The 12,769-nt window shown below is 39.9% G+C and overlaps 1 protein-coding gene across 2 annotated transcripts; it reads left to right on the top strand.

Moving 5' to 3' along the window:
* The first annotated feature begins 1,536 nt into the window (after positions 1 to 1,536).
* LOC133535688 (metabotropic glutamate receptor 3-like) lies at positions 1,537 to 5,309 on the top strand. 2 transcript variants are annotated; one of them, XM_061875637.1, is made up of 4 exons: positions 1,537 to 1,659; positions 3,918 to 4,134; positions 4,193 to 4,285; positions 5,297 to 5,309. In XM_061875637.1, the coding sequence occupies exons 1-3, from the start codon at positions 1,564 to 1,566 to the stop codon at positions 4,264 to 4,266; spliced, it is 387 nt and encodes a 128-aa protein (XP_061731621.1). In that variant the 5' UTR covers positions 1,537 to 1,563; the 3' UTR covers positions 4,267 to 4,285; positions 5,297 to 5,309. The 2 variants fall into 2 exon arrangements, with proteins under 2 accessions (XP_061731621.1, XP_061731620.1); XM_061875636.1 differs by lacking the exon at positions 5,297 to 5,309 and having other exon boundaries at positions 4,193 to 4,859.
* Positions 5,310 to 12,769: the final 7,460 nt, after the last annotated feature.

Raw genomic sequence — 12,769 nt, 5'->3', positions numbered from 1 at the left:
ATAAAGTTGGTTAAAAATATACAGCGTGTCTGTCTCTGAAGTCTGCAATACATTTGTGGAAGTTGCTTCCCAGCAGTTCCACTGTTAGACACGGCACAGGAGCCAAGCATGCAGTTTTTAACCCGGTTTTGATGTACATAGATTTTATTAAATTTTTGTACAGCAGGATGTGACTTTTCAGTCACTTCCATATCCTCTCTCCCCTCCTGTTCTCGGCCTCTTACTGTTAAAGACAATAGATGATTAGACAACTTGCACCACCCGCGAGATCTAATTATCTGTTCAGCTGTGTCTCGCCGTCAACACTGCCACGCCCCATCTGATGGCACTCTGTTCTCAGTGCCATGGACAGAGGCGGTGACTTTGGCTCCTGCAAGCAGCGCTGGCCACACCTCCCTCCACAACATTATATTATACAATCTCCAAAATATCAATGTTAATCATTTTAATTACAGTACATTAATTGTAGTATATTTTATTTATATATTATTCAAATTATTTATTGTGTTTGTTAAATTATATTTATGTGCCACTGTTATTTAACTATAGTGATTTTTTTAATTGATTAATTATTTAATTTTAATTACTGTTAATGTAATAATAAATTAATTAATTTGTTAACATAATCAATTTGAACCATTTGTGCAGTGTAAGTTAATTATTTGCGGACTTGACAGACTTCCTGTACTGTACATACAGTATTATTGTCTCACAGCAGCTATTCAGTCGGTAGTAAGGTGGTTTTAAAAAAGGGGTTTTATTATTATTATCTTTATGTAGTATTTCTACTTCTTATTGTTTTTGTTTAGACAAAGTATGTTGAAAGCAACCACCTAATTAAACAGGTGATCATCTTTATAATCAGTGTCATGTGTAGCCTAATAAAGTCGCCTCAAGCCAACTATAGAAATTGGTTCCGCCTCTAACGGCATTCAAAAAAAGGCCAAGTGCTCTCTGCAGTTGAGTATTTGAGCACTATTTGAGGAATTACGTTAAAAATGAATTTTTTTTTAAAAAGAAAGACGTTCACTTTATATAGCATTGACGGTATGTTTCTATGTGACCTACCGCTGCACGTGCACTTGGAAGTTGTCTCGTGCACTGCGGGGCTATCCAATGGCGAAGGAAGAGGAATTGCGGTCACGTGACCCCAACAGTCAGCTCACATTAGAGGTTGAAATGTGACTAACATGACCCTCAATTTCCATTTCACGCACACACACACTGTATATGCACTCCTGTATATGCATTCTTAATTATAATGTATAGTATATATATAGTATTGTTACATTAAATTTACATTTTAATTGGTATTTTTTTCAAAACATTGCTTAACATAGGATTTTTAATACATACTTGATAATATAAGAAATGTAATGTATAATAAGTGTTCAAAATTCAAAATGTCTGTCTGCGGGAGTAAAAGTCACCGCCGCTGTCCGTGGTGCTGACAGGTGATTAGATTTCACAGGTGGTACGTGTTAATCTAATCATCTTTTGTCTTTAAGAGTGAGCGGCCGGGTGCAGGAGAGGAGGGGAAATTTGGAGAGAGACTTGGAGAGCATGAGACAAAACAGGACTGAAATGTTGTGTGTCATGCAAGTGCTTGATGACAAAATAAAAGCAGTTGTTGAATCAGAACACCGGTATCCAGCTGAAGTGAGTAATTCACCCACCCTACTAGAAGGAGACTTCTACAGTAACATTTTAGCAGCATGTGTATGGGATAGCCAATGTAAATTAGCATGGCGCTATTTTGAAAAGTGGAGTTTTACATTTCTATCAGGCATACTTGCTATGTTGGCATGGAAAACGTCTACATTACTTTGAGGCAGTCCACTCTGAATAGGAATGTTTGAGTCTGCAAGCAGAAGTGAAGTTGCATGCAACAAAGTTATGGAAATATGATTTTACGTGAATCAGTATCCGGGAGGATCAACAGAATTCGTTTGGTACATTTAAAAGTACCAAATTCAGTACCCAAACATACTTTCAACAACTCAAGATTCAATTCCGATTCTTGGGTTGACCGAATTGATTCTTTATTTAAACCAATTCTTGCTACAAAAATGTTTTTTTATCGCAATAATTCTTGTCTGAATATAATGCAAATGTTTTATATATGTTTTAAAATAATATATAATATGATGATGATAATAATAATAATTATTCTTTGATGATTACATCTTTTAATGTGTATCATTACATAGTTCGGTTTTTATAGGAATAATTCGTATTCATATTAACGTTTGTGTCACAATGAGATTATATTCTGCATGAGAATGTTTCATTGCATTTTTGATTTAGTATTTGCATTATGATTTGGATTGAAATGTATATGTATATAATTATCACACACAGAATGCAGGACATGAAGACCAAAAAGGTATAAAAGGGTAAAAAGTGCAGTAAATATTGGCATAGATATACAGTATTTCCAGTGCTTAAGCATCAACGGTTGGAATTGGGGGTTAAATTACCATAAATGTATCCAGGGCGCGGCACTGCTGCTGCCCACTGCTCCCCTCACCTCCCAGGGGGTGATCAAGGGTGATGGGTCAAATGCAGAGAATAATTTCGCCACATCTAGTATGTGTGTGACAATCATTGGTACTTTAACTTAAATTGTAACTAGAAAATGTAATCCTGCTGAAATGCTGAAGTTGAACTGACATGCTAACAGTTTGCACGCTGGCTAGATAGCATGAGGTAACAAAACGTATGCATTTTGGCATTGCAAAGTGAGATTAAAAAAAAGCTAGTATGCTAACGTTACTATGCTAACATGTAAACACTTACATGCACAAAGTAGTTAAATATATGATTGCACCAGAAAAATATGATAAAATAGCAAGCAATGTTAGCATGCTATCAGTTAGCATGCATCAAGTATCAAAATTATCTGAAAAAAAAATGCACGCTTATGTTAGTTGGTTAACATGCTAGAACGCTCATGTTGCCACGTTAGCGATCGTTATAGCATTCTAGCACAAATTATTAGGTCCCAAATTATGTGATTAAAGATTTAGCATGCTAACGTAATCATGCTAGCAATTCATTAATATTGTGGAAGTAGTAAAACTGTTGAATACAGAATAAGTGTCAGGTTCAAATACTGATGACATCTGGTAAACAGACAAGAAGCAAGGAATCATGCAGAGACAGACTTCATTTTCGCTCAATGAGGAGAGATGTTTGGGATTGCACGCTCAGTTACAATCTCCCACCACGCTCTGAGCTAACAGTCCCACCCGCTTCTCTATTTATTTGGGAGGTCCCTGGTTACATCACTGAGGCCAGCTCTAAAAGGAGTGGCCACACACTTCAAGCAAAGCAGCTTCCAGTACGCACAATACATGACGGAATGTGCTGGGGCCTTGTGATTACCTTGTCTCTGCTTCGTCTGTGTGCTGTCATCTTATCTTCGTTAAGGTCCTTGAAGTCCTTGGCTGTTAGCGGGCTAAAACAAAGATAACATCAGCGGCTGAGGCCACCCCTCAGACAAGAAGTTTTGTCCTTGCAGGGATAGAAAAAGTACAGCTTTAGCACAATAGCAACGGACTTTATGCATAAGAGTTGTGTGATAATTTATACATAATTATTCTAACAATAAGTGTGACGGAAAAGTAGAAAATCCGGAAAAACTGTGAATTTTTGTGGTGTATAATAACAAACATAATGTTTTAATGTGAAAGGGTTGAAATAAGATGAAAACAGTAATATCAAAGTGGAAATTTGGGGGGAAAATGAACTTGTAAAAAAATAATTTAATTTCCAGGATGTTTGGAAATTATTATTAAATTATTCTTAGAAAAAATAAATATTTTAGAATTTTTTAAATAAATTCAACACTTAAATCAGGTGATCTGTGTGAATAAACAGGTGTGTTCTGCGGCCATCTTGTTTTGCGTGTGCAGGTGCAGACCACCACCATGTGCATCTCGGTCAGTCTGAGCGGCTCTGTGGTTCTGGGCTGCCTCTTCGCTCCTAAGATCCACATCATCCTGTTCCAGCCTCAGAAGAACGTGTCCACGCTGCGGGTCACAACCAACCGCTTCAGTGCCACCGTGTCGGCCTCCGCCTCCGCCTCTGCCTCCGCCTCCGCCTCCGCCCCCAGCTCCAGTTACTCCAAAGGTAAACACATTTTCTGCCAATTGGACAGAAACTTGACCAAGACTTTGTGTGCTCTCAGGGTCGGCTTCAAACTACGTGCCAGCGGTTTGTAACGGCCGTGAGGTGCTGGACTCCACAACTTCCTCTTTGTGAGAACCTTCCGCTGTCCTCAGTGAGGCCAGGTCGCCATGGCGTGCAGCAAAAGTTGGGATGAGATATTTGTGTCTTGTTACGCAACCAAAAAATAATTTGCGACCAAAAAAATATTTAAAAAAAATATACAATACAATAAAAATGGATTCAAAATTGCCAGTTAATTTCCCCCCAAAAATATTTTGGTTGCTAATCATTTTTTTATTGTTACAAATACTTTTATTTGGTAATGAATCCTTTTTATTTTTTATTATAAACCTTTTTTTGCTTATAAATATGTTTTTTTGTTGCGACTCATTTTATGTAGTATAAATATTTTCTGGGTTATAAATCAAAATTGTTATAATAATTATTTTTTTATAGAAAATTATTTTGTGGCTCAATAATCACTTTTTTGGTTGCAATTTTTTGAGGGGTTCCAAATATTGTTTTGGTTATAAATAGTTTTTTGGCTATCCATCATTTTTTGCTTGAAAATATTTTTTGTTAAATTTGTTTTGGTTATCAATTAGTTCTTTTGGTTGCACTTTTTTGGGGGTCACAAATATTTGTTTTGTTATAAATAGTTTTGGGGTTTTTTTAATGTTTTTTTTGGGTTACTCTTACTGATTCACCTTATAAAACCATTTTGGGGTTTTTAAATTGTTAATTTTTTTGGTTAGAATCCATTTTTTTTGGTCGCATTTTTTTTGGGAGGGAATTACTACAATTTTTGGGGGTTATGACTTTTTTTGGTTGAATATCTTTTTTTGGCTATGAGGCAACATCAAACTTCCTAAAAACAATGTTGGAAGCCTTTTTATTGGTCAGTATCTATGTAAGTAGTCCCAGTCACAGCCATGTCTAGGCTATTATGCAATGGGTGTTATTTGGCTTTCTCTGCGACCACGAAAGGGACAAGCAGTAGAAAATGGATGGATGGACTACGTGACCAATGCATTTCCAACTTCTCTTTTTTAATTCCTGTCATATTCTGCTAATTTGGGTCACTTTATTGAGTTCATCAACTGAAATTATTTTTGGTCAACAGATCTTCATTATTCTGTTAAGACATTTGAATTGGAAAGAATCAGTTTCCACACAGAGCTACAGGATGTTCAGAAAATTACGGTGACCAATATTGAGGAGGTTCTGCAACGAGGAGAAGCACTTTCTGTTTCTACTCATCATTTTTGTTCCAGCCCTCACATCCATACTGTAAAACAGGTCAGACTGTAGCTTTGTAGAGTTTGATTTTAGTTTTCTTACTAATCTGATTTGACTTCCAAATTATATTTAGTTTTGTAATTGCTGTATTTGCTTTATTTAAACTGCTATTCATATTTTTTCCACTTCTGCCCTCCTTGCTCACAACTTCACAGAGACAAGCGAATTCATCTTCAATTTAATAGTGTCATTATTTCCGATGTTCAATCTCAACATCTTAGTGTTTTTTTCATTGATCTTTATGTCAGACTAAGCCCTGTCTTGGTTTAACTCCTATCTTACTGACAGGAGGCAGTGCGTCTCCCATAACAATGTGATCTCGGACTATATTTAGGTAACAAGTGGAGTTCCCCAGGGTTCGGTCCTTGGCCCTGCACTCTTCAGCATCTACAAGCTGCTAGGTGACATCATACGCAAATACGGTGTTAGTTTTCACTGTTATGCTGATGACACCCAACTCTACATGACCCTAAAGCTGACCAACACGCCGGATTGTAGTCAGCTGGAGGTGTGTCTTAATGAAATTAAACAATGGATGTCCGCTAACTTTTTGGAACTCAACGCCAAAAAAACGGAAATGCTGATTATCGGTCCTGCTAGACACCGACCTCTATTTAATAATACAACTTTAACATTTTACAACCAAACAATTAAACAAAACGACTCGTCGGAGTATTATCTTCGACCCAACTCTCTAGTTTTAGTCACACATTAAGAATGTTACTAAAACGGCCTTCTTTCATCTCCGTAATATCGCTAAAATTCACTCCATTTTGTCTACTAGTGACGCCGAGATCATTATTCATGCGTTTGTTACATCTCGTCTCGATTACTGTAACGTATTATTTTCGGGTCTCCCCATGTCTAGCATTAAAAGATTAATGCTAGATTAAAAGTTGGTACAAAATGCGGCTGCTAGACTTTTGACAAGAACAAGAAAGTTTGATCATATTACGCCTGTACTGGCTCACCTGCACTGGCTTCCTGTGCACTTAAGATGTGACTTTAAGGTTTTACTACTTACGTATAAAATACTACACGGTCTAGCTCCATCCTATTTTGCCGATTGTATTGTACCATATGGCCCGGCAAGAAATTTGCGTTCAAAGGAATCCGGCTTATTTGTGATTGCCAGAGCCCAAAAGAAGTCCGCGGGTTATAGAGCGTTTTCCATTCGGGCTCCAGTACTCTGGAATGCCCTCCCTGTTACAGTTCGAGATGCTACCTCAGTAGAAGCATTTAAGTCTTACCTTAAAACTCATTTGTATACTTTGGCCTTTAAATACACCCCCTTTTTAGACCAGTTGATCTGCCGCTTCTTTTCCTTTTCTCCTTTCTTTTTCTCGCTCGTCCAGAGTCGGGACCCAGGATGGACCACTCGCCTGTGTATCGGCTGGGGACATCTCTGCGCTGCTGATCCGCCTCTGCTTAGGATGGTTTACTGCTGGCTCCACTATGGACGGGACTCTCGCTACTGTGTTGGATCCACTTTGGACTGGACTCTCACGGTTGTGTTGGATCCACTATGGATTGAACTTTCACAGTATCTTGTTAAACCCGCTTGACATCCATTGCTTTCGGTCCCCTAGGGTGGGGAGGTTGCCCACATATGCGGTCCTCTCCAAGGTTTCTCATAGTCATCATTGTCACTGTCACCGACGTCCCACTGGGGTGAATTTTCCTTGCCCTTATGTGGGCTCTACCGAGGATGTCGTTGTGGTTTGTTTTGTGGTTTGTGCAGCCCTTTGAGACACTGGTGATTTAGGGCTATATGAATAAACATTAATTGATTGATTTAGTCCAACTCTTTTGGCTTGCCTTAACATTGTATTTATTCTACTCTGCACCTGTCAATGTGTTGACGACAACAAGGCAATATCGTCTGCAAAATCCAGATCTTCCAGTTTTGACATCATTTGCCACCTGATTCTAGTGTTGTTGGTCCGGGTGGTCTCTCAGACAATGATGAGAAGGAACAACAATCCAGACTTGACGCCTGTTTTCACTTTAAACCAACGTGTTGATTCATGGTTGTCTAATACTATCTGAACACAGCAGCTCCACCATACAGTGGGGCAAAAAAAGTATTTAGTCAGCCACTTATTGTGCAAGTTCTCCCACTTAAATTGATGACAGAGGTCTGTAATTTTCATCATAGGTACACTTCAACTGTGAGAGACAGAATGTGGAAAAAAAATCCATGAATTCAAATTGTAAGAATTTCAAATAATTTATCTTTAAATTATGGTGGAAAATAAGTATTTGGTCAACCATTCAAAGCTCTCACTGATGGAAGGAGGTTTTGGCTCAAAATCTCATGATACATGGCCCCATTCATTCTTCCCTTAACACGGATCAATCTTCCTGTCCCCTTAGCAGAAAAACAGCCCCAAAGCATGATGTTTCAACCCCCATGTTTCACAGTAGGTGTGGTGTTCTTGGGATGCAAATCAGTATTCTTCTTCCTCCAAACACGACGAGTTGAGTTTATACCAAAAAGTTCTATTTTGGTTTCATCTGACCACATGACATTCTCCCATGTGCTCTCTGGCAAACTTCAGACGGGCCTGGACATGCACTGGCTTAAGCAGGGGGACACGTCCGGCACTGCTGGATATGATTCCTTGTTGGCGTAGTGTGTTAATGATGGTAACCTTTGTTACTTTGGTCGCAGCTCTCTGCAGGTCATTCACCAGGTCCCCCCGTGTGGTTCTGGGATTTTTGCTCACCGTTTTCATGATCATTTTGACCCCACGGGATGAGATCTTGCGTGGAGCCCCAGATCGAGGGAAATTATCAGTGGTCTTGTATGGCTTTCATTTCCAGATAATTTCTCCCACAGTTGATTTTTTCACACCAAGCTGCTTGCCTATTGTAGATTCACTCTTCCCAGTCTGGTGCAGTTCTACAATTCTTTTCCTGGTGTCCTTTGACAGCTCTTTGGTCTTGGCCATAGTGAAAATTACAGACCTCTGTCATCATTTTAATAGGGAGAACTTGCACAATAAGTGGCTGACTAAATACTTTTTTTGCCCCACTGTAACTATGATTTATGATCGCCCACAAACTTTCCCCATGAATCAAATCGAGTGCTCTCTCAAAGTCGACCAAATGTATATAGAGATTTTTGCCACTTGACGGGCTGCTCAATAATGTTCCTCAAGTTGAAAATGTGTTCAGTTGTACTTTTGCCGTCTCTTAATCCACCTTCTTGTGGTCTAAGCTTTTCGTCAATTCCTGTTTGAATTCTGTTGACGATGAATCTTGCAAGCACTTTGCTTGCTTTGCTTAAGAATGTTTCCTCCCTCCAATTTCCGCAAGTTTCCTTTATTTGGTATTTTCTCAATCAGACCCTTCTTCCAATCACTTGTTGTTGTTTACCAGATTCCAAATATCACTGATGCTACTCTGACGTTTGTTGGTTGATGCCTTTGTCACAATTCAAATATTCTGGAGTGATCATATCAAAGCCACCTGCATTACCATTCTGCAACTTTCTGACTGCACAGTTCATCTCTTGGGGTTTATGTTAATAGTCTCTTCTATCTCAGCATAGTTCTCCTGGCTGATTTCCACTGGGTTTGTGGGCATTAAGTATCTCTTCAAAGTGTTCTTCCCACATGTCTTTCCTTCCATCATCATCTGTAATTATGTTTCCTTGCTGGTTTTTCACACTCAGGGGCGCCGAAAAGGGGGAGGGGTTTGGGGTAAAGGAGACAGATTCTAGGGGCCCATGATGGAGGGGGGGCCAGAGAGGCCCCTAATGATGATGAAATTATATGAAATTATGTGTTGGGGGCCCTGTAAAGATTCTTTTCATGGGGCCCAAAATCCATAGCGGTGCCCCTGCTCACACTTAATGGTTTGTCATTGCATTATGTTTTAGTTATTTCATAGTGCGATTTCAAACGTCCTTTATCTCCTGCTCTTTAGGCGTCACTTGCTAGATCTTCAATCCATGGCCTTTTGTCTTTTCTAATACTTCTCTTTACTTCTTTGTCTTTCGCTCTGTACTCCTCCTGTGTTAGTTGTTTCTATTTTGGATTTAGTACTGTCAGTTTTGAGTTTGGTTAGGTCTCTGCATTTTGCAGATGATGTGGTTCTGATGGCTTCATCTGGCCAGTATCTTCAGCTCTCACTGGATCGGTTCGCAGCCGAGTGTGAAGAGACTGGGATGAGAATCAGCACCTCCAAGTCTGAGTCCAAGGTTCTCGCCCGGAAAAGGGTGAAGTGCCATCTCCGGGTTGGGGAGACGACCCTGCCCCAAGTGGAGGAGTTCAAGAACCTCGGAGTCTTGTTCACGAGTGAGGGAAGAGTGGATCGTGAGATCGACAGGCGGATCGGTGCGTCTTCAGTAATGCGGACGCTGTATCGATCCGTTGTGGTGAAGAAGGAGCTGAGCCGGAAGGCAAAGCTCTCAATTTACCGGTCGATCTACGTTCCCATCCTCACCTATGGCCATGAGTTTTGGATTATGACCGAAAAGATAAGATCACGGGTAGAAGCGCCGAAATGAGCTTCCTCCGCCGGGTGGCGGGGCTCTCCCTTGGAGATAGGGTGAGAAGTTCTGTCATCCGGGAGGAGCTCAAAGTAAAGCCGCTGCTCATCCACATCGAGAGGAGCCAGATGAGGTGGTTCGGGCATCTGGTCAGGATGCCACCCGAACGCCTCCCTAGGGGGGTGTTTCGGGCATCTCCAACCGGTGGGAGGCCACAGGGAAGACCCAGGACACGTTGGGAAGACTATGTCTCCCGGCTGGCCTGGGAACGCCTCGGGATTCACTGGGAAGAGCTGGACGAAGTGGCTGGGGAGAGGAGAGTCTGGGTTCCCAGCTTAGGCTGCTGCCCCCGTGACCCGACCTCGGATAAGTGGAAGAAGATGGATGGATGGATGGATGGAGTTTTGAGTTGTTTCATTTCTTCTACCTTTTCTTCTAAGATTCGGAACTTGTCCATGGTTTTTTGGTTCTGTATTTTGGTTCCAATAAATTCCTTTGCAGTCTGGTTGTAAATTTGGACAAAATGGTCCCACTTTGTTTCTATATCCGGTTCTTCAGAGTTCTAGGCTAAACTTGCTTTTGACAGCACTATCCTGTAGTTCCACGACATCGTATTTTGTCCTTGTACTTGATTTATGCTTTTGTCGCATCAATTTCAATTTAATCCTTGTTCAGACAAGTCTGTGACGGCAGCCAACATTGGCCTCTCTCACTCCTCTGGTATTTGTAGCTGACGATATGTATCTTTGGTTCACTAATATTTGATCATATTAATTTGTTGGTCTTTTATTTGGTGAAGTCCATGTGTTTTTGTGGCTATTCTTATGTGGAAATAATGTTTATGTAATGACATAATTGTTCATACCATATACGTCAACCAGTCCTTCTCCGTTTTCATTGATGGTACCAGTTCCCTAAATTCCCATGATTCAGTCATGGGAATCTTTGTTCTCTTTGATTGATTGATCTTTATTGTTATCTTTGTTGATTGCTCCAGCTTTTGCATTCAAGTCTACAGTAGTTAGCACCATATCATGTTTGTTCATCTTTTCCCACCACATTTTGTAGTTTTTCATAAACCTCATCTTTTGCTTCTTTATCCGCCACAAAGGTTGATGCATACACATGAATAATTTTCAATTGAATGAACTTAGAGTAGAACCTTGCAGTTATGTTTGTTTATGGGTCTCCATTGACATCATTATTTCTACCCCACTGCCAAGTATTTTTCTTCTCTGCCAGAAAAAATGACAGTTTCACCAATCGTTAATTCCATTTGATCTAATTCAGTCCACGGAAATTGACTGATACCCAGATCATCCATTTCATAGTCGTTCCTCGCTTTTGCTACTTGTTCTGTATTCCCAATCACGTGCATTGTTCTAACATTCCAGTTTCCTATATTTACAATTCGTTAAGGCAGGAGTCTGCAACCCAAAACGTTGAGACAGCCATATCGGACCAAAAATACAAAAAAATTAATCCGTCTGGAGCTGCAAAAAAATGAAAAGCCTTATATGAGTTTTATAACGAAGGCAACACATGACATACGTGTCTGTTTTAGCTATAATAGCCTACTATCACTTTAAAAGTCATATATAAGCGTTATAATAAAGTTGACACATGATGTGTCTATATTGGCCTACTATCAAAATAACTATGTGTTGCAGGTTGAACAGACAGAAATGTTGAAATGTAATATTTATTGTAGATATTTTTACAACATTAGAAACCATTAGTTAATCAGAGGCTACTCAGAGGGTGAGATAACTCCTGGAAATTTCTGGCTATGAATCGCCAAAGGTATAGATGTGTGTGTCCAAGTTAAAGAAAACGGCAGGCTATCTTCCTCTAATGGATTTATTACAATCTTTGGCAAGCAATGTAATGTTTGCTGTGGTCTGGAACAACATGGCACACAAACAACTATCTGAAATGCAGCAAATATAACATACAGATAATATGTCATGAGACATGCAAAACTTAATTATATACAAAGAGAATAAAAGGATATTAAATGAGCTCAAATATACCTACACATGAGTCATAATGACGCAATATGTACATACAGCTAGCCTCAATTGCATGTTAGCATTGATACAGTCATGCACTTTTAGTGACTTTGAGAAAAGCGCTATATAAATATAATTCACTTCACACTATGGTGAGTTCAAGAACCGCCAAAAATAGTAGGACAAAACGATGTTCACCAAATTCGCTCATCAGTGAAGCATACACACAAACATATTAAACAGTGGCCTTTTTAACAATTGGGAAGGTTTGTGTCATGTTTGTCCTCAAGCAAAAAACATACCAAATCAAAAAAAATATTTCCCCCCCATCTTTTTCCATTTCAATACTTTTAAACAAAATGCTCCAGGGAGCCCCCCCGGATGGCATGGAGCCCGAGAGCTGCGGGTTGCTTACCCCTGCGTCGAGGTATGGTAAGTGACGTCAACAGCCGATGGGCTTCAATTCGGCTTTGATCCAATGAGGCCAGTACGCTCTGGTGGACGTTGTCATCCTCAGGAACCTGGCAAGTCAGTACTCCGAAACCTGTTCTTTTTTATCTGTTTTTCTAGTAAATTTGTTTTTCTGGGAATGAAAAACTAGCCCATTGCCCAACCCCCACCCTGGAGGACCAGCTTGGCTTCTCTTCGTTTGGCCTCTACCCGTCGACCTGTCTGCCCTAGGTGGCCCTACCAGGAGTTCTAGACTTCAGACGGGCCGGCATAGCTCTTCAGGCAATGGAAGCATACAAGAGGAGAAATACTGACCAATAAAAAGGTTCTTTAACAG

This window comes from Nerophis ophidion, linkage group LG16 (assembly GCF_033978795.1).
Source record: "Nerophis ophidion isolate RoL-2023_Sa linkage group LG16, RoL_Noph_v1.0, whole genome shotgun sequence".
Lineage (NCBI taxonomy): Eukaryota > Metazoa > Chordata > Actinopteri > Syngnathiformes > Syngnathidae > Nerophis > Nerophis ophidion.
The sequence above is the reverse complement of the archived record's forward strand: the minus strand, read 5'-3'. Positions and strand labels throughout refer to the sequence as shown.

Excerpts from the sequence above, each read along its gene's own strand:
- LOC133535688 (XM_061875637.1), top strand. The coding sequence starts at position 1,564 with ATGAGACAAAACAGGACTGAAATGTTGTGTGTCATGCAAGTGCTTGAT. Across the intron at positions 1,660-3,917 it reads AACACCGGTATCCAGCTGAA|GTGCAGACCACCACCATGTG; the intron begins GTGAGTAATTCA and ends TTGCGTGTGCAG. Across the intron at positions 4,135-4,192 it reads CAGCTCCAGTTACTCCAAAG|GGTCGGCTTCAAACTACGTG; the intron begins GTAAACACATTT and ends GTGTGCTCTCAG.